The 20,013-nt window shown below is 43.6% G+C and overlaps 1 protein-coding gene across 2 annotated transcripts in view; it reads left to right on the plus strand.

Annotated features, from left to right (window-relative positions):
- The window catches only part of kif26ba (kinesin family member 26Ba), an 86,535-nt gene extending 67,284 nt beyond the window's left edge, over positions 1–19,251 (plus strand). The window contains exons 12-28 of one of the 2 annotated variants that reach the window (XM_079664887.1): positions 2,625–2,796; positions 3,401–3,727; positions 3,824–3,985; positions 4,426–4,639; positions 4,801–5,047; positions 5,162–5,257; positions 5,443–5,570; positions 5,880–6,059; positions 6,199–6,476; positions 7,188–7,926; positions 8,255–9,156; positions 9,365–9,639; positions 9,959–10,138; positions 10,229–10,443; positions 12,344–12,606; positions 14,169–14,319; positions 15,420–19,251. In XM_079664887.1, the coding sequence (XP_079521013.1) occupies positions 2,625–2,796; positions 3,401–3,727; positions 3,824–3,985; positions 4,426–4,639; positions 4,801–5,047; positions 5,162–5,257; positions 5,443–5,570; positions 5,880–6,059; positions 6,199–6,476; positions 7,188–7,926; positions 8,255–9,156; positions 9,365–9,639; positions 9,959–10,138; positions 10,229–10,443; positions 12,344–12,606; positions 14,169–14,319; positions 15,420–15,568 (4,678 nt within the window). In that variant the 3' untranslated portion in view covers positions 15,569–19,251. The remainder of the gene's footprint in view (positions 1–2,624; positions 2,797–3,400; positions 3,728–3,823; positions 3,986–4,425; positions 4,640–4,800; positions 5,048–5,161; positions 5,258–5,442; positions 5,571–5,879; positions 6,060–6,198; positions 6,477–7,187; positions 7,927–8,254; positions 9,157–9,364; positions 9,640–9,958; positions 10,139–10,228; positions 10,444–12,343; positions 12,607–14,168; positions 14,320–15,419) is intronic. The other variant, XM_079664888.1, reaches the window with a different exon arrangement.
- Positions 19,252–20,013: the final 762 nt, after the last annotated feature.

Here is a 20,013-nt window from a genome sequence, read left to right on the forward strand (position 1 = left end):
AGTTTCTCATTCCTCTTTGCTCTTCCTCTCTCCTTAAGGGTGTTTTCACTCTCTGATTCATGCTGAGTTCATTTTAATCACCAGATTTTGCATTTACATTGCAAAACCACCTGCTACCTTACACTGAGGCTGCGAGCAAAGCTGTTTGGCACCGGTGACTCAGACTGTTGACGGATTGTCAGGGGATTTGATACAGAATTAGCAACGTATGCCGTGTCACTGCCTTCTCTTGAGCCAAGGATCAACACAGTCACCGCAGAACAACAAATCACTGAACAAAGTCTGTAGAGCACAAGCTCTCGTGGATCTCAGTGGAGACAGTAGGAGTGTGTTACCGCATGGCTACCAGCCAGCAGGATATATAAGACTAGTGTATTCATACATTTAATTTCATTTAATTTCAAACCTTTATTTAACGAGATTGGTCCCATTGAGATCATAGATCTCTTTTACAAGGGAGACCTGCAGCAAGTTAGTTGGATGTCTGTCTTTTTAAGCAGCAGGTAGCTCAATTATCTTCTTACTTGGAATATAAGATGGGTCAATTCTCTCTGACCAATCAGCAGTCTGCTGTGTTTTAACTCCACCTTCTTGTATTGGCTCAGCTCGCTTGGAATTTTAATGTTGATGGTATCAAAAGAGTACCAGGTACTGTTAATATATTTGGTTATTATGGCCATACAAATATAAGAAATGCGGCCCACTTGAGAGTTGTTGAGATATTTCAGTCTTCATTGAGGGGGGGACAGACAACCTGCCAGTTACTAATATTCTTTCGGTTCCGACTCAAAATCCATTTTGAGTCCAATAACTCTGCTTCATTCATTCCACCCCAGTTAAAGGCTGACTCTCCAGTGCTTCATTACTTTCAGGTTAGGGTCCCATCACGCTCTTATAATCCCAGTCCCGTTCCACTACTGTTGCTAGGTTACCCCGATTCTGTCCCAGTTGCTCAGTAGACATTTTCCTATGCCTCTGTAGCTTCCCAGTTAAAACAGAACTGCAGACAGTTGTCTGTAACCACAAAATCAACACTTTGGCTCTTGCCAAGACATGAATCCTAGCGTCTCAGCGTGATGCCAGACGGACAATGTTTCCGCCACAACACACTCAGGGAGATTTAGAGGCTCTTCTCACATTCACTAAACATCAACTTTTGTCATCAGGGACTCTCTACAGCTCCTCGTACCAAATCAGAACCACTTCCATCTGGTTTGCTGTATCTCTCCTGGCAAAGTGCCAATTCATTCATGCAGCTCCTATATTTTTCCACTGACACCCATTCTCCTGTAGTGGAGTCACACACAACCATCCAGTCACAGTACGCTGTGTGTACCGTTTGACCATAGAATTGATTATATTAACAAAATAAGTGTGATTGGTTATAGACAAATGTTCAGAAGGTCGTCTATAATTCTTATAGTTCTTTTTTTATATAATAATAATGGTGATCTAGGAATTTCTTTATAGACACGTTTAAATCATGTAGAGCACCATGTTACACCCAAAAAAAGGTACTGCAGTAAATCTAGCTCAGTCTCAGAGGTAAGTTCTTATCCAACGTCCCCAGCACTTGAATTAACATGCAAATGAATACTTCATGAGTCATGAATTCACCTACATTAATCTCGGGGAGATATAGAGATAGAGAGATGGAGAAAAAGAGAGAGTTTGTTGAAGCCTGAGGCGGCAAACAGAGAGAGAAGAAAACAGACGAGAGGAGTGGATAGAGCATCGATGAGAAAGAGGAGGTCAAGATAGGAGTGTATACACACTCGGGTGTGTACTGGATCCGTGTGTGTACGTGAATATACATATATGTGTGAGACATGCCTGCAGGCTGTGTTTTTAGAGAAGGGGGACAGCAGCGTGTGGTATTAGGCCACAGAGGAGCTTTACTCACTGTCAGCCTGCAGGCCTCAACACACACACATCCACACGTGCACACACACACACGTGCGCACACACACACACACACACACACACACACACACACACACACACACACACACACACACACACACACACACACACACACACACACACACACACACACACACACACACACACACACACACACACACACACACACACACACACACACACACACACACACACACGACTGCAGTAGCCCACCAAGGAGAAAGTATTTTCTTAAACACACAGCCTACTGTTACTCTCCCATCTGCTAGCGTAATCTCTCTGGGACATATATCATCTCCCAATATTAGAATACATAAATCCAGAGTGCTTTTCGTTTAGACTGTGTAAGCTTTAGCCTGGAGAAGCAGCCTTTCACATGTTTAAAGGGGCCCTATCATGCTCATTTTCAGATGTCATATTTGTCATATCAATGATCAATGATCATTAACTTGATTCATAATTATCATCCACTCTTGATTTAACACATTTTAGCTTAATTTATATGATATGTAAATTGTTAGCGTGGTGTTTTGCCATAGTTACACAAACTGTAACCAAGGATAATTATGAATAACCTTTTGTCATATGTCAGACCTGTGGGGGTGTGCGTTAGAAAATCGAATCGAATGTTTGAGTGAATTATTTGTGTGTATTTCCAAAGTGTCTTTAATGCTCACATCTCAGCATATGTGTGTTACTAGGGACAGCAAGCTGACCATGTTGCTAAGGGAGTCGCTAGGCAACATGAACTGCCGGACCACCATGATTGCTCACATCTCTGCCTCACCCAGAGATTTCTCAGAAACGCTTTCCACCATCCAGATTGCTTCCCGCGTCCTCCGCATGAAAAAGAAGAAAACTAAAGTCACAGTGGTGAGTTAGACTCAAACCTTGATGCTTCATTAACCTTTGAAGATAATCTCTCTTTATCCCATAGAACTTTTACTTGTGGTACATTTAATTCAAGATAGACTACCACTAAGACGCTCTAAACAGATGGACATGTAACTGTTGTAAATCAGTGCGAATCTCCATTAAACATCCTGTTCAAATCGTCTTATTTGAGTTGCATTTCATTATCTCCTATCACTTTCCATCACATGTGCTGCTGACACCTTTCTTCCCACTTCACTTAAAATGCTCACTTATTTCAGAATTGTTCCATTGAAAAAAAAGGACAAGGGCTTCAAGGCTCTAAAAATAAAACTGGAGTGAAAGTGCCAGTCTGTGAAAGAAATAGGAATAATTTAATCTAAAAAAAAGTTCTTATCTTTAATCCGTTACTTGGTGCATGGCCAGGATCTACATGGATTTCATCCTCTCTCCTTCCTCTCCATCTTTTCCATCTCCCTGCATTGTGAACTGTCAATTAAAGGCAAAAAAAAGGAAACATGCTCTGCAAATCTAAAAAGGGAGTCGTTTCTCTCTCTCACCTCCCACTCTGCCTCTTCCTCGCCTGTCTCTTCCCATTTCTCAGCAATACACGTCCAGCTCCTCTGGAGGAGAGAGCTCCTGCGAGGAAGGTCGCATGCGTCGACCGACTCACTTACGACCTTTCCATCACCGTGGCGACACCGACTCTGACCTTCCCTTGCTGCGACTGTCCAGCGACCCTGACGAATATTCGAGCAGCGAGCAGTCATGTGACACGGTGATCTACGTGGGTCCGAATGGAGCCGCGGTGTCAGACAGAGAGTTGACGGACAACGAGGGGCCGCCAGAATTTGTACCAATAATTCCTGCTTTGCTTCGAGGGAAAACATCAGAGCCACTCCAAACACAGCCAGCTGGAGCCCAGAACAAGGTGATTTAAATATATTTACATTTAGACAATCAGAAGTAATCAGAAGAATGCTAGTTGCAAAGAAAGATGAGATTACTCCTGTCTCTGTGATTTCAGCTCCAACAGGTGGAGCCAGAGGAGCCGGGCCCCCCCCAGCCTCAGCCCTCTCTGCTGGGGCAGCCACTGGCCCCCGTCCCAGAGGAGGCAGCTGAGTGCCTGAAGTGCAACACATTTGCTGAGCTGCAGGAGAGACTGGACTGCATCGATGGCAGCGAGGAGGTGAGGAGAATCTTCAGTATTCATTTAAAGAGAAACAACAACTAAATACACCAGAGAAGAGAAAGAGAGGCTGTATTGAAGTTTGACATGTTGTTTGACAAGTTGAAAACTATCTATTCAAATGGGAAAAAGAGTTTTGTCTCCATCTGCTTAATATTTTCAACATGTATCTGCAGAACCTCCTGCTTGCTGTGACAGTTTGTAATTACGGTGGCGTTTTCCTTTCTCTTTAAAAAAACATTTGCTCTCAATTGTGCAAAAAAATGATGCATTTGAAAAGTATTTTTGTTGTCAAAATATGTAGTAAGAGACTCAGTTCTTTGCATGTCACGATGTCTTTTAAAGTTGTAATGTGCATTTTTAACATCCAAATCAATCCATCTCAGGTTTTCTGATATGAAAAACGTGGCATTTCTTATCTTACCTGTCCCTTTATTCAGGTTGCAAAGTTCCCATTTGAAGAGGGTTCAGCGGGCAAACCAGGCCCAAAACAGGAGCCATGTCCATCTTCAGCTGTCCCATCTGCAGCTGTCCCATCTTCAGCTGTCCCGTCCTCAGCTGTCCCGTCCTCAGCTGTCCCGTCCTCAACTGTCCCGTCCTCAGCTCCCGCTGCGCCTGGCCCTGCTGCTGCGTTGGATACAGAAGCCAAAACAGGTACATTCCTTTATTACACATACCAAACATACATTATATATTGAACCAAACCAAAACTGGTGTGCATTAGTGTTAAACAATGCAGCATCAAGTCAGGTCTCATTTCACAGTTATTGCAACCTTTGGGATTTAGAAACAATTCTTCTGTCCGTCGCCCACAGGCTCTGCTGCAGGAGGCGCAGTGCAGTTCTTTTCCTCGACAGTAACCACTTCCAGGAGGAGGACCAATGACCAGCAGCTGCAGGATATTAAGGAGGTGGTGGAGGAGGCAGAGCTGGCCCAGACCATGATCCACAGCCTGGCTCAGAGTTCTGGTTCCCCCATAGTAACCAGCACCAGGAACGTCACAGGGAACAGCTGCATCACCTCGAGCCCCCTGCACAGGACCAAGAGCTGCATGCATGACAGGTGAGGATGGGTGTCTTTTAATTAGAGGGAGCTCTTTTTCATGCATATTTTGCTATTAGCCTTTGGAAAATGTTTAAATTGAATGTATGTCTTCTGTATTGTTTCTCTGACCAGCCATGAGAGTCTGAATATGGGCACTGATGGGAAGGCCCGTCCATTGGGATCACCGCGCCTCGGCATCGCCAGCCTGACCAAAACCTCAGACTACAGGTAAAGTACACAGAAATACTGTGGGCTAATAACGTGGACTTGTTGTCTAAAATGTTACATGTATTGCTTACATAACTAAATTAAACCCTCAGCAACCAAGAATCTCACAAACAGTCTAAAAGGGTAAAAGGACAACAGCTTCAAAGACCAGCTTGAAAATGTTTGATCCTCTTATCTCTCCTCAGGCCTCCGTCCTCCCCGTCCCAGCGCTGTAAAGTGTACACCCAGAAGGGCGTGATGCCGGCGACTCCTCCTCTGTCCTCTTACACTCTGGCTCAGGATGGCCAGGGCACAGAAGTGTTGACCTCCGACAGTATGTATATCTTTTTATCTAGAATTCAGTATTTTAATGTTACTTCTTAAGACTTACTGATGCATTAACAGTCTGTGAATGGGCATCCTAACACGCATGTCTTTCTTGCAGGTAATGTGGGGGCTGTTTTATGCCAAAACCATTACATAAATGAGATATAGTCACATATTGAGTCACTTGTGCACAACACAGATAATCATAATAACCAGCGGGTCCAAATTATAATCATTGTGTGAAGCCAATTTCCTTGTTTTCGTCCCTTGGACAACACATGTAATGACGGTGCCAAATGTGTTTCTGATTCTTCAGACAGTTTGGCTGCAGACAGCGGCCGCTCCTCCACGGACTCCATGCTGTCCAGGACTTCTCCGGTGGGCATGAGTCCACAGGTCCGAGAGCCAGCTCAGTCTCTGTCCGCCAGCCTGGGATCAGCAGAGACGCTCTGTGACGACGACGTCCCTCCGATCCCCCTGGACACGCTCAGAGATGGTGAGGGTCATGGCTATGAGAGCAGGATATGAGTCATACAGTATGAGTCCTATAGAAAGAAAGAGAAGGAATTATCACGACAAATGTTGTATAAACATTTACACAAATGTTTTCCCTCTGTTTTCTGCTCCACTTGAAGCCTCAGGGCTGGCACTATCTGTAGGAACAGTTGGACCTCTCTCGCGCGGGGAGGATGAACTGATGTATGCTGTGGTTTCTGGAGGTGAAGAGGACCTTGTTGTTACAGCTATAATGGACACTCAGGATCTGACCTGTCGTCCAACGAGCATCATGAGCTTCAAGAGCGACTGCTGCTCCGTCACTTCCCTCGCCTCGGGCCACGGTTCTGCTGAGGGTGGAGCTGTGAAGGATTATCACATGCCTGCAGGGCCTGCAACCACCTCAGGGGTGGCAGAGGTTAGTGGGACCGACTCACATTTACAGCAACTAAGGAAATTAACATGTGGACATCTGTCCTTACCTAAAACATATGTCCTCACTATGGATTTCAAGATATTTTGAATGTAAAAAAAAAACACAGAACAATACCCACCAAAACAAAGGCTTAAGATAAGGGTTCTGCATCCATCATTGAAAACTAATGGGAAATGTTGTCTCATTTCATTGGCCGATTGACACAGTGACTCCATTTTTGGTGTCTATAAACTAATAATTTAATCGACAGTTATAGTATGATAAAATGTCTACCTTTTTAATCCGAGTTTAGATTACAATTCCCATATGATAGAGACTTTTTTCCTTAAGTGTTCTAGATAATCTGGATGCTTACAGTTACATCACATTTAGTTTGCTGCATTGATGAATCACACCGTTTTTACACACTTCCATTAGGGTTTCAACAACTTGTCAATTATTCGATTGACAGAGAAATAATAGCCTTGGGTAACTTGGGTAACTAATTGATCAACAAATGTTTTCATGTAAAAATGGCAATAAAACAATTGTTTTAGACATTTAAAGATGGTTTATTTCAAATGAATAATAATAATATTACAAAAATAATCTTTAGATGCCAAAATGTACAAAATAAAACCCCAATGGCTGCCCTTTTTTACTACATAGTTGTTATCAAGCAACCTTGTCCAATTGAGTTATATCCTGTTGCAGGTGGCCATGGCCAAGCTGCGGATCGAAGGTGAAGCTTTGGCCACAGTGATATCACGCTGTGGTTCACCCATTTCCTCATGGATGAGTGACCTGAGCATGGCCAGTGAGGCGGACCAGTCCATCCACAGCTTCAGTCAGTCCCAGAGCCAGCAAGGGGAGGCCCTGGCTGAACCTGAGCCCGCCCAGAGCCAGGTGCTCAGGGCGGAGGGGCCGGGTGGGTACGAGAGCTGTGGTAGCCTGAGAAGAGGGAGTCTGGACGGAGAGGTGGTCCTGTCAGAAAACACGTGTGATAAGGCAACTCCAACGAAAGACAGGCGGAGGAAACTGCCTCCCTCCATGGCTAAAACTAACATCCAAATCCTGGCCGGTCCGGGGTACTTCTCCCCCTTCAAGCCCAGCATCAGTGTGCACCCCTGTGTGGCTGTCAAACCCATGGTCATACAGGAACCAACCATCCTGTCTTCACACACCAAGGCCAGCCTAATGAAAGACAAATTCACTGCACCACTTCTGGCTTCTATTTCCAGTGATATGAGCTTTGAGGACCCCTGGTTGAAGCGTGGCATGGAGGAGAGGAAGTCCAGGGAGCTGGTGTGTGAAGTGAAGCCGGAGAAGAGGGAGGTCGAGCTTTCAAAGGTCCAGACTGGAGCTGTGACAGGAGACCAACGAGGGTTCTGCAAGGATGGTAAGAGGGCCAGACCAGATTTTATTTCAGGCCAGGAATATAACATCAAGCAAGGCCAGTCTCATTCAGATATTCACAATAATTATTAGATACTTTACTTTTAAGCAAATAAATGTTAATAAATAATATTCATATTATTAGTACATCTATAAGTGACAAAGGCTTGAAAAAGGATTGTTTTTGTAAATGTTAGTTTGGAAACTGCCGTCTCTAGTTACAGCTCTTACTAAAGATATTGATGATCAACTTTGGTAGCACGAAGGAAGTGGAGGTATTTCCACATGAAAAAAACGGCCAGTTGGGCCTGATGGAAAAAAAAATAGTTTCGAGGTAAAATATTTGCAGGATTAACCCTGTCTTATTTCTATTCTTCCATCACCAGGTGGTTATCGTGGCGGCTGTAGTCCAGGTGTTGAGTCTCCAGATTTCTTTAAGAGGGTGGTGGACGGCTGTGAGATGGTGGTGGTCGCTCCTCAGGGAGAATGCCTTACTGGTTTCTACAGCCCAGACGTCCACCGTACAGCCAGCCTCCCCCGCGGCTGGCACCGCCTCAACCGCCACGACGGCCTGGATATTGGGACGGAGTACCGACATCTTGGAGTCACCTCTTCCACTCCCTGCAGTCCCAGAGCCACACTTGACCGCAGAGGATCAACGGGGAAACAGGGCTTTTTCTCCCACAGGAAGGGGGGGATCCCACCTCTGCCACCGATAAGGAAGTCCAGTCTCGACCAGAGGAACCGAGCAGTTAGCCCTCTCCCCCAGCCCAGCTATGGAGGCTTGTTTCTGGGCAGCTCAGCAGATGATACAGAGATCTCCAGACTACGAGGCTCCAGCATAGACAGCAGCAGACTTTTCAGCGCCAAGTTGGAACAGCTTGCAAACAGAACCAACTCTCTGGGTCGGGTGAACAGCTCCCACAGTGGATCCCACCACTATGACTGCTTCTCTCTGGAGAGAGGGGGGAGCTTGAGAGGGGGAGGAGGAGTAAAGGGGGACAGCACCATGCCTCGTACTGGGCGCAGCCTGACCCGGGCTGGATCAGTATCTTCTCCCAGTGGAAACGCTGGCAGCCCCGGTTTCAGCGCCAGTCCCAGCAGCGCCTCGCAGTCACCCGCCAAATCCAGCGGCCAGTCAAAGATCTCAGCGGTCAGTAAGCTGCTGATGACCAGCAGTCCCAAAACCAGGAGTCTGTCTTCGTCCAGCACCAAAACACTGAGCTTCTCCACCAAGTCTTTGAGCCAAGCCTCCAGCCGCAGCTCCAGCCTTCCCCCTATTGTAAAGGTAGGCAGGATCATTTCTTTCTTGGAGATAAGACTGTTTACACCTGTCAACAACATGGCTCAACTCATCAGACTAGAAGAGTGGCAGAGTTTTAATGACCTCTTCCTATTTTGGCAGTTTTTAAATCAATAACTCAATGCATGTAATTCAAGTTGTCATGGTCTCATTTTTCCTTCCATCCATCTAAGCTGTTTATCTGTTTCCTCAGCCCCAGAGCTTGGTCCCGCCCACTCCTCAGCCGCAGCAGCAGCAGCAGCAGCAGCAGCAGCAGCAGCAGCAGCAGCAGGGACCCTCCCCTGTGTCCTGGTCCACCCAGTCTCTGAGTCGCAGCAGGGGGGTAAGCCTGTCTGCCAAGCTGCCTCTCCGGGCTGTCAACGGTCGAATCTCAGAGCTCCTCCAGGGAAGTGCAGGCTCTCGTTCCAGGAGTCATGCCCAGGGAGGAGGCACTGATCCAGCAGAGGAGAGAGGAGCTGCAGGGGCAAGGTTAGTCAGTTTAACTTTTACTTACCTTTTAAAGCATTAAGTGTGATATCCTAAAGTAAATTATACAAAGTGCAAGACTCGTAAAGCACTTCATATTAAATAATATCATTACAGTAAAGTGGTAGTTTTAGACAGTACACACCATTCATGTGTCATATGAATATCATCAATTCCAGAGCTGGCATAATCATTTCCTCAGGATCTCATTCTCTCTGCTCCACTGTCTCCAATGTTTCATCTTAAAAGGCAAAATTCCATTAAAGTGTAGTAAATTAATAATTTGTTCATGGATTAAATGTATATATGTTTCTGTTCTCAGTGGAGGGGGAGCTGTAGCAGTAAGTGGGGGTAGTGGTGGAGGTGCAGGTGGAGGTGCAGGTAGCAGCGTGGGGGGGGAGGAGAAGGCAGCCGTGGTCCAAACGCTGCCCTCCCCCTACAGCAAGATCACAGCGCCCAGAAAGCCCCAGCGTTGCAGCAGCGGCCATGCGAGCGACAACAGGTATGATCTCAAGTTCATTTATAAAGGTGAACACTTAGATGTGTCACATTTTGCTGCTTCACTTACTGAACTGTGATCTGACCCTTACAGCAGCGTACTGAGTGGAGAGCTCCCCCCGGCCATGGGGAAGACGGCCCTGTTCTACCACAGCGGGGGCAGCAGCGGCTATGAGAGCATGCTGAGAGACAGCAGCGAGAACACAGGAAGTACGTCCTCCGCCCAGGACTCCCTCAGTGAGCACAGCTCGGCCACCACCTCCTCCAGGCGGAGCTCCAAGAGCAGCAAGAAGAGCAGGAGCAACACAGGTCACTATTTAACATTGTATTATTTGCTTTATGGTATTTCCCTGTAACTGGATTATGGAGTTCCATGTAGGATGGCAAATTGAGTGCTTACTATTTGTAGAGGGGAACATTTGCCTTAATCAGTAGAGCTGAAGCACCAATCAAAATAGATATGAGAAAACTATGAGTGCCATTTCAATAACACTTGAAAGTCATGGACCTATAACAAATAAAGGCAAGCACAGTTTTCATGGTTAGTTTTCAAAAAAAGAATTAACATCTCAATCACTGAACACAATCAAAATAACAAATCCAAATATGAACACTTCATCTTTAGAGGTGAAAGCTTTGACCCAATGTGATCAGAAGGCAGCTAAATAAAAAAGAAATGAAGATATAATTGATACAAATCGTTGCCAAAGATCTCTGTGACGAGAATTAATTGGCAAAAATGCACAATGAGAAAGCAATGAACAGGTCAGGGAAAAGTGAAGGAAGCTGCAGCTACTAAAGTAGGTTGCAGGTAGGAAAGGTGACCCTGACCACTCATCTGTGAAATGGTGAGGGGAATCTGCGGGTGTGGCTGTAATGAATATATATTCAGCAGAACAGCACACAGAGGCTGCTAGTGTGCCCGTCAAATTACACTCTGCTGGTTAACCACGAGGATGGATATGCGCATTAAATGAGATTGGACAGACGCAGCACTTCCTGGTGTGTCTCTGATTGTTAATTAAAATTGGAGTAACTATTTCCACCCATGTGTGTAGAAAGCAGCCTTGCAACTGATTCTGTGCTTCAAAGAGAGCTTCGCTGTCAAACTGTTGCAGGACTACAGGAAGGATTACCCGTGCACATGTTTTAGATGTATGCAGAAATTCGTCGTAATTGAGGAAGTCAAAATATAAAAATGAAGAAGGGACAGATGTGTCGCAGACTAAATAAATGTGTAAAGATGCGACCGAATTTTAATCACATCTCTCGAGCAGAGTCTCCCTTGATTTCCATTAATGCTCTCTCAAAATGTCTACCGTGTCTCTACCTTTCCTCCTCTTTTTTCATATTGCTCTCCCCTTGCATGTTCTCCACCCTGCAGACTCTCATTCTTTCTCCTCTTATATTCCTCTTCCAACCAGGTAATGAAATACAAATGTTCCTGCTTGACCTTTCTGTGCCACAATGAAACCCAAAGACAGCTGCAACCCTATTCAAATCCCCACTTTCCTCACCTTATCTCTCAGTTCCCGGTGGATCTGATAACTCTCATTCCTACATGGCTGGCAATTTTTATTCAAAGCGTGTATGCAGGTATGAGTGTGTGTGCTCGTTGTAGAGCAGTGGGCAGATTAGAGAGGGACCTGCTGCTCTTATCTGTGAGCTTCATGAAATGAGACTCAACTTTTGATCTGGCTTCACACTCCATTATCTGTTTCTGGTTCCCTTTCTGCTTTTTCAATCACTCAATACCTTTTCTTTTGTCCCATCCTTTCTCCCTCCCTCCAGCCATTCATCCATATCCTCTCTTTCCTCTACCACCCACCATCTCTTTTCTCACCTTGCAATGTTCTGCTTTTAAAAATCCATGTGTCCATGCTCTAATGTAGTTTAGTAGTAAATGCTACAGCACTTTGCATGGTGTAGCAAACATGTTTATGGTTAATATACAAATGGATATTTAGTCAGTTGAAAGATGGAGTTTTACTATATATTTGATGAGGAATAGACACTGGCTAATGAACGAAGATGCTTGAAGAAACATTTGAAATACCTATTTGTTGTCAGATTATTTGACGTATAATGATTATATTAAACAACACTCAATTCATGAAAATGAGAGTTTATTGTATTTTTTTACAGTATATTGTGTTTCTATAAACTCTGGTGGTTTAACAATGTTTTATTGTCTTCTTTCTTCTTACAGGTCTGCAGCGTCGTCGTCTGATCCCAGCGCTGACCTTGGACTCTTCCTCCTCCTCACCCTCTCACCGCTCCTCCAAGCAGGCCGTCACATCATCTTCTTCGTCCTCCTCTAGCCCAGGTGCATGCTGGGTAGATGGCCCACTGGGGCCCCCGGCTCCCTCAAACCTCCGGGGCCCGGCTGCCACGACAGAAACCTTCGAGATCAAGGTGTACGAGATAGATGACGTCGAGCGGCTGCAGAAGAGGAACAAAGGAGGGAGCAAGGTGAGAGAGGTGATTCATTAGAGAGGAGGAAGGAGAGAGAGACTTAACGTACTGCAGCTGGAGCATTCTAATGTTTCCAACCTTTTATTTGGGCTTTAGTTTGTAAGGTGTATCCACCTGAAAGAAAATGCAGAAAGGATGTTTACAAACCCCCTTCCAAAAATACACGTTTTCACCAAATATCTCCCCCATGTTGTTGTGGTTGTTAGCTGTAACTTTTTGAGTAATTGGACTAAAATGTCTTGTCCTAAATGAGAAAAAAAAAACTAATTTACATACATAAAATAACATTTAGAGGTGGGGTAGGTAATTTTGGAGAAACCAGCTTGAGTGCGCTAGAATTTGAAAATACACAGCCGGAAAAAAGCCCCCCCTCCAATACACACGAACGCGCACATGACCAATGAGGGCACGAGATCAGTTTGTGCACAGATGGAAGGCTGACTGGCAGGTAGGCCATCCAGTTACTTGATGATGATTGGTCGTGCTTTTTACAGCGCCACGGCTTCCACAGATGACTTTTTTTAATGGATTTTTTGTCAAAGCATTTCAGATATTCATTGCTATCGGGATGTTAAGAGCATTCCATGGAATATAAAAAAAAGTGTTTCTGAAATAAATGACATACCCCACCTTTAAGGGAGTATGGGAAAAATAAGGCTATAAAAAAGGGGAAAGGAGGGATAAAAAGAGAGTAACAGTGTGAAATACTGTTTTGAAGAAAGGGGAGACAAGCAGGAAAGGGTTAAAGAAAGGAGAATGTGTGTGAGGAGAATATACCGTATGGAGGCAGGGCGAGGGGGAATGAGGAATGGATGTGTGAAGAGAATGAAAGAAGGTGGAGAGCAAAGGAGCAGACAGAGGCCCAGAGGGCAGCAGGCATATTGCACTTGATGTCAGAGAAATTGATTTGATGAATAACAGTAGTGGGAGACATTAAAAAGCAATAAGGGTTCTGCTGGACACTGTTGCTACAGGAGGAAGCTGGAGAAGAAGAGACAGGGACAAAGGGATCTCAGCTGAATGACGTATTTGTCTATAAGGATTACAGCAATGTAGACTTTTCACAAAATGAATGAATCAACATTAGCCCTGCGTTCTGAATAGTGAGCTTTTCTTTTCAATAAATCTACATTATTCATCCCTCTGTGGTTCTTCATTTTAGAAGTTATTCCTAAAAAATCCCTAGATTCAGCGGAATACAGAGAAGTATTGTGAAACTCGTAAAATTGCAAAAGAAATGCGCGGTGCAGGTTTCTGTGTCTCCACTCTTAAACCGTTATGTATTCAGAGGAGGGAGCACTGTGAGCTTTGGGAAAAGTGTGGGAGAGAAAAGCATGAAATATAGATTTTCCCTACAGCAGGTCGTAAGAAAGCCACTTAACCCCCAACCGCTCCAGTGAAGCTGCTCGGTGTCCGCGAGGCTCGATGAGGTGTGAATGTATGAGACTGTGTGAGTGTTAATGCTAAAAGAGAGCCACATATGTTTTTCACAACACACTCCCCAAGATAAATAGGTGAATACAATCCACATCATCCTGTCTGTCCTGTGTGTGTGTCAGGAGGTGGTGTACGTCAGCGCCAAGCTGCGGGTGTTGGAGAACCGTCAGCAGAGAATCACTGAAGTCAGAGCAAAGTACCAGTGTCTGAAGAAAGAGCTGGAACAAACCAAGCAGCACCTGATGCTGGAGCCGCACAAATGGACCAGCGAGTGTAAGTAGCACTCTGACACAACAGGGGGTGTGTGTGTGTGTGTGTGTGTGTGTGTGTGTGTGTGTGTGTGTGTGTGTGTGTGTGTGTGTGTGTGTGTGTGTGTGTGTGTGTGTGTGTGTGTGTGTGTGTGTGTGTGTGTGCCTGCGTGCGCGTGCGTATCTGTGTGTGTGTGTGTGGGTGCGTGCCTGTGTGTGTGTGTGGGTGCGTGCCTGCGTGTGTGTGTGTGTGTGTGTGGGTGCGTGTGTGTGCGTGCGTGCGTGTGTATCTCTGTGTGCGTGTGTGTGTGTGTGTGTGTGTGTGTGTGTGTGTGTGTGTGTGTGTGTGTGTGTGTGTGTGTGTGTGTGTGTGTGTGTGTGTGTGTGTGTGTGTGTGTGTGTGTGTGTGTGTGTGTGTGTGTGTTTATGTAAACTAATTGACTGGGTATGGTACTGGGTTCAGTAGATTTTAAGAATCATGGCTCAAATGTTTCTTGCCTGTTGTTGAAATTGAAAAGCATTAACATTTGTTTGGTTAAAAAGCTTGGGAATAACTCCTATAACACCTATTTTATATAGCACAACAATTTGCTGTCTAAAAGGAAGTGAAAGGCCGGTTTAATTCAATATTTTTCATCATGTAAACAAATCCAATGAAGACACCAAGACCAACAAAGTCTTAGTCCCATTCAATAACTACTTTCCTAATCTGTGTGTGGAGACAAAACCATTGGATCCATCCAAATGTTGAAGTGTAGTTCTCGCTCATTTGTCGGGGAATATATCCAGCTGCAGATAACACAGTTGTTGCTTTTGTTAGTTATTTATGGACACATGTGTAGGTGGTATTAAATCAAAAATAATTTCTGTGTTCATTTGAATGAATAATCATGTCATGCAGTGCAGTAGCATGGCTCATTGATGTGGAGGAATACTATTAGGCTTCGGATACAGAATCTCAGTGTTCTTGTAAGAACTGAGTGATAAATGAATCGTTGGTTTTGGTGTTTCAATGGAATTTGCTGACATTAAGAAAGATCACCAGACTTTTAAAATCAGTAACTCATAATCAAAGTATTGCAGTGGGTTTCAACGTCATATCTCTGCCTTTATTTCCACGTGCAGTTGAGATACAGCCGACCCACGAAGTGGACTCGCTGGAGTATTTGGAGGCTCTGGAGACCGTGACGGACAAACTGGAGACTAGAGTCAACTTCTGCAAATCCCACCTGATGATGATCACCTGCTTCGACGTGTCTTCCAGAAACCGGTAGACGATGGAGGGACGGAGAGCTGGAGGAGAGAGAGACGCAGACACAGCTGGACTCAATTAGACTCACCCTTTCCCCACCAATAACTCTATGTCTTCTTAATGGATATTATTGAATGGTTGGAAGAAGGATACAGGGGCGGACCGACCTCTCATCCTCCTCCAGATGTAAGTAGCAGAAGGACAGAGAGATGGAAGAAATAGAGAAATTTACAGATATTTAACAGACCAGCAGATGGATACGTTTATAGATTTTCTTTTCTTGGGGCTTGAAAAAAACCACCTCAGAAATAACCTTTGAACAGCATCTATTGAACGGGCTACTTTGAACCAGATGAATATGGCTGAAGTGGATACATGGCTCTGGGTCTGAAAAGAAAGATCAAACGTAACCAGGACCAGTGAATAATTAGACACCTCTAAGACTGAGTCGAACATTTGGGAATGTATGGAGAGGAAAGTAGTCGAGAGAGGAACAAAAAACTGCCATTTTTTTCTAAACAAAGCCGCCGAGGAGAAGAACAATTTCTCCCACCGTTTTAGAAGAGCACTTTTTAGATCACGCAGTTGAGAGCCATTGACTGCAGCATGGTATTGTTGTGCAGTTAATAATGAGAAAATGACCAAGAGAAAGACAGGAGGACAAAGGAAATGATTTAGATAAGTGCCTTGTGAACAATTCATCAATACCAATTCTATTTCTCACTGAATTTGTGTACTTGCAGTAAGTATGGTGCTAGCATAGAAAAAAAAGGCCACAAAGATCAGTGTCCTTGGAAAATCTTCGAATATATAGCAATCTTTGAATGTGATGTTCTACTGTGGGTTGTTGTTTCACTATATCATAACCAATAGTGTTTGTTTGTATGGTCTTTGGTACACTGATGAGAGGTGAGACTCAACTGGATCCCTAACTAAAATAGACCTACAGAAGATGGACATGGACACATTGTCTTTTTAAATGTTGCAAGGACCAAAAATCCCATAACAAAAAAAAGTACATGATTTTTCCAGGACACAGAGAAATGTGTGTTTGAAATAAGATTTTTAAAAAACACTAGTTTCTTGTGCGGTTGTTTTTGACTTTCCCCACAAATAGAGCACATCTGAATGTTGACCCTCGGGGGCTTACATACAGCATGTCTCCCCAGATACAGATGTGATGGCTTGTTCATGTTCACAAAGCAATGAAACGTCTGAGTCACACAGGAGAGGAAATGGAAATGAGTTTTCTCTGCTCCAGTGTGAAGTTCATCTATCGAGTGTCGGACTGACTGACACGCAGACCGTCTGTTATTTGTATCCGTGTTGTTCTGCTCTATTCTAAAAGAAAATGAATGATTTTGTCAACGTGTGTGTTTTATATTAAGGTTTTCTTTTTTTATTTGAGTGCAATGGGACCACGTGGAGAATATGTATTTTAGAAAGAGAATACAAAAAGAGATATTTAAGACAAAATTGTGAGGAAGATGCAGGATAATTATACTTCTTAAGACCTGTATTATTGGAACAAAGTAGTGAATTAAAGAATTACTCACTTGAAACGACAATAACAAACTTTTTATATAATTCCAGTTTGTCTTTTATTTAAAGGAGACAGACTTTATAAAAGAACAATTTAAAATAAATATATAAAGAACTGAAAGAGAACTAAAGAAAAGGAGGGTGACCAAATGAAAGGCATAGATCTCTGCCTGGTTCCATTTGTTTGGACGGCTAGCAACAATTTGTTAATATTATTATCTATGGTGCTTGAGATGTTTATGATCTAAATGTTTGTACAAATATAAATATAAAAAAGAGCCTGTTTCCCTCCAGAACCATACCCTTCGAATGCTTCTTCTACATCGCTGTCCTCACGTCTGTCCTCACGTCTGTCCTCGCGTCTGTCCTCACGTCTGTCCTCACGTCTGTCCTCACGTCTGTGCTCACGTCTGTCCTCACGTCTGTGCTCACGTCTGTCCTCACGTCTGTCATCACGTCTGTCATCACGTCTGTCCTCACGTCTGTCATCACGTCTGTCCTCACGTCTGTCATCACGTCTGTCCGGACGTCTGTCCTCACGTCTGTCCTCACGTCTGTCATCATGTCTGTCATCACGTCTGTCCTCACGTCTGTCATCACGTCTGTCCTCACGTCTGTCCTCATTCTCCCTCTGAACGCCTTTAGCCTGCAAGCAGAGAGCATTCTGGGAGATCCTGTTTCTTGTCTGAGAGGTAAAAAGAGAAAAAGAAACCGACTGTAAAGATATTGGTATAACTTGTCAAAAGACATCTTGGTGCTAAAAGTATCTTTTTCCAGATACAGGAAATGATTTTTAACGTCATTACACTATTTAATTTGCTGTACACCTTCAGTGACAACATCTGGATAATGCTGCGGGAAATGAACCCTGAAACTGAGATGCTTTTGACAGACTGGACCTAAGAAGCGATTTCACTCGAGGTGAGGGAGGGAGCCCTGTTTCACCTCCTGCGAACGCTTCCTGTTTTTATCTCCCAGATCCCCCTGCCAGTCATGAATGAAGGTTTATTTATTTGAGCTCAGGAGAGAGCAGGGTTGCTTATCAATGTTCTTATTTATTTACACCTTATGATCTTAAAAGTTACTATGCATTTAAGAAAAAATAACTGTACATACTTTGCTGAGCCCATGTCATATAAATATATATACTGTACACATATCATATATACGCTCATTTTTATTTTATATATTTTCTGTTGGTTTGGTTTGCTCCTGTTGTTCCTGCTGGAGATTTGAATGGGATTTGGGTTTCCTAAAACATCCAGGGTAGATGTGTTGTTCCAGAGCAAAATGATCCGAATGTTTTCATGTCAGTATATAATACAGTATTATCTTAAGCCTTGTGAAATATGCAGTGGATGTTTTTGGGAACCCCAACCTCTAGATGAGCTAAATGGACGGTACTTGTTTCCAGATTTAAGATGCTATGTGTGAGGTTTCATCCTCGACGCTTCACTGCCACATTTACTGAGGAAGCCCTTTATAATCCTAGCAATAATTGTAACGGCCCCATATTGTTTATAGCTACCATAATAGATCACATAAAGCTTTCAGAAATAAAAAGCTTTTTCATCCGAAGAAACTGTGCTAAAAGGGATCGCTGATTGTCAGGTGCTTTAAATAAATTATCAACAAAATGGCATCTGTTTCATCAGGATTAGGGAATAAAACACTACAAGCACGCAGTCTAATGAACAACATAACTGTGTCTTCCTAGAGCGCTCAAGATTGATGTGTTATTTGGAAAACTTACACGTAGCATCTTTAAGATTTTAGGGAGAATTGTATGTTAAAGTATGGATCAGACCACATTTCCCACAAATTCATTTGATCTGTAGCAGTAAGAAATGTTTTAAGACAGAGCGGTTACAATCTCTACAAAACTGATTCAAACCAATTACTGTTTCAGTTTGAAGGGCAATCTGTTAAGAAGAAGAAAAAGGTATTTCCTCTGAGATTTAGCCAGCGCTGCAACACACTCAGTGCAAACCTGAGAATATGACGTGTCAGATTTTCACTGTGTGTGTGTGTTGTTCAAATGATTAGAAACTACGATTATAACATGCTCTACAGATTTACTGTTCCTGAGAAATGTGGTCTGACACATTGTGTTGATGGAAGAGCAAGATGGAGGGATGTAAATAAAGAAATGTATTGAAAGAGTTTCCCATCCGATTCTTCATTATTTTATGTTTAAATAGACAACAAAGAACGAGCCCGACCTCCTGTCCAAAACTTAATGAAATGCCAAAATGTTGACATATTTAAAAGATCTCCTGAAAGATTGCTCACCAGCAGACACGGAGAGGCTCTATACAACCTACAAGTCATTCATACATTACATGTTAGACGCTTACATACTCAATACTGTGGACAATCCCCATAGGAGCAATTTGGGGGGAAGTGCCTTGCCCAGTGACACAACATGCTGACTGCAGTGGGGTTTGAACCTGTGCTCCCCTGATCCAAACACCTACGCACTAGACCACTGCGCCACAGCCTCCCTACATGAAGACTATATAACAATTGTATCCATGCCAAAGAACATTTGCGTCTCATTTATATCAACCTGAGGCCGCTGTTAACAAAGCACCTGGCAGAACAAGCAGGCTCTTTGTTCAGTGACCTTTTCACCAGCTTAACAACTTCTACTGAAATATAAAACAAGACATTTTACTCCACATTTTAATTAGATAAATAAGAGGAACATTTTATTTTTGAGCTATATCCTCTAATGTTCAGGACCGCCTATAGGATTTGTTTTTGTGTTCATGTGCAGCAGCCAAATGGTTACAGTTCCAGTTATGAGGAAAGATCGTTTTGTGTGTGCACAATCTGATCTAAAGTTTCCTTAAACAATGACATATCTTTCAAAAATATAATTATACAATATTTGTAAATGAAAAATATAGTGGAGCATTAAGA

The sequence above is a fragment of the Notothenia rossii genome (assembly GCF_949606895.1).
Source record: "Notothenia rossii genome assembly, chromosome: 2".
Lineage (NCBI taxonomy): Eukaryota > Metazoa > Chordata > Actinopteri > Perciformes > Nototheniidae > Notothenia > Notothenia rossii.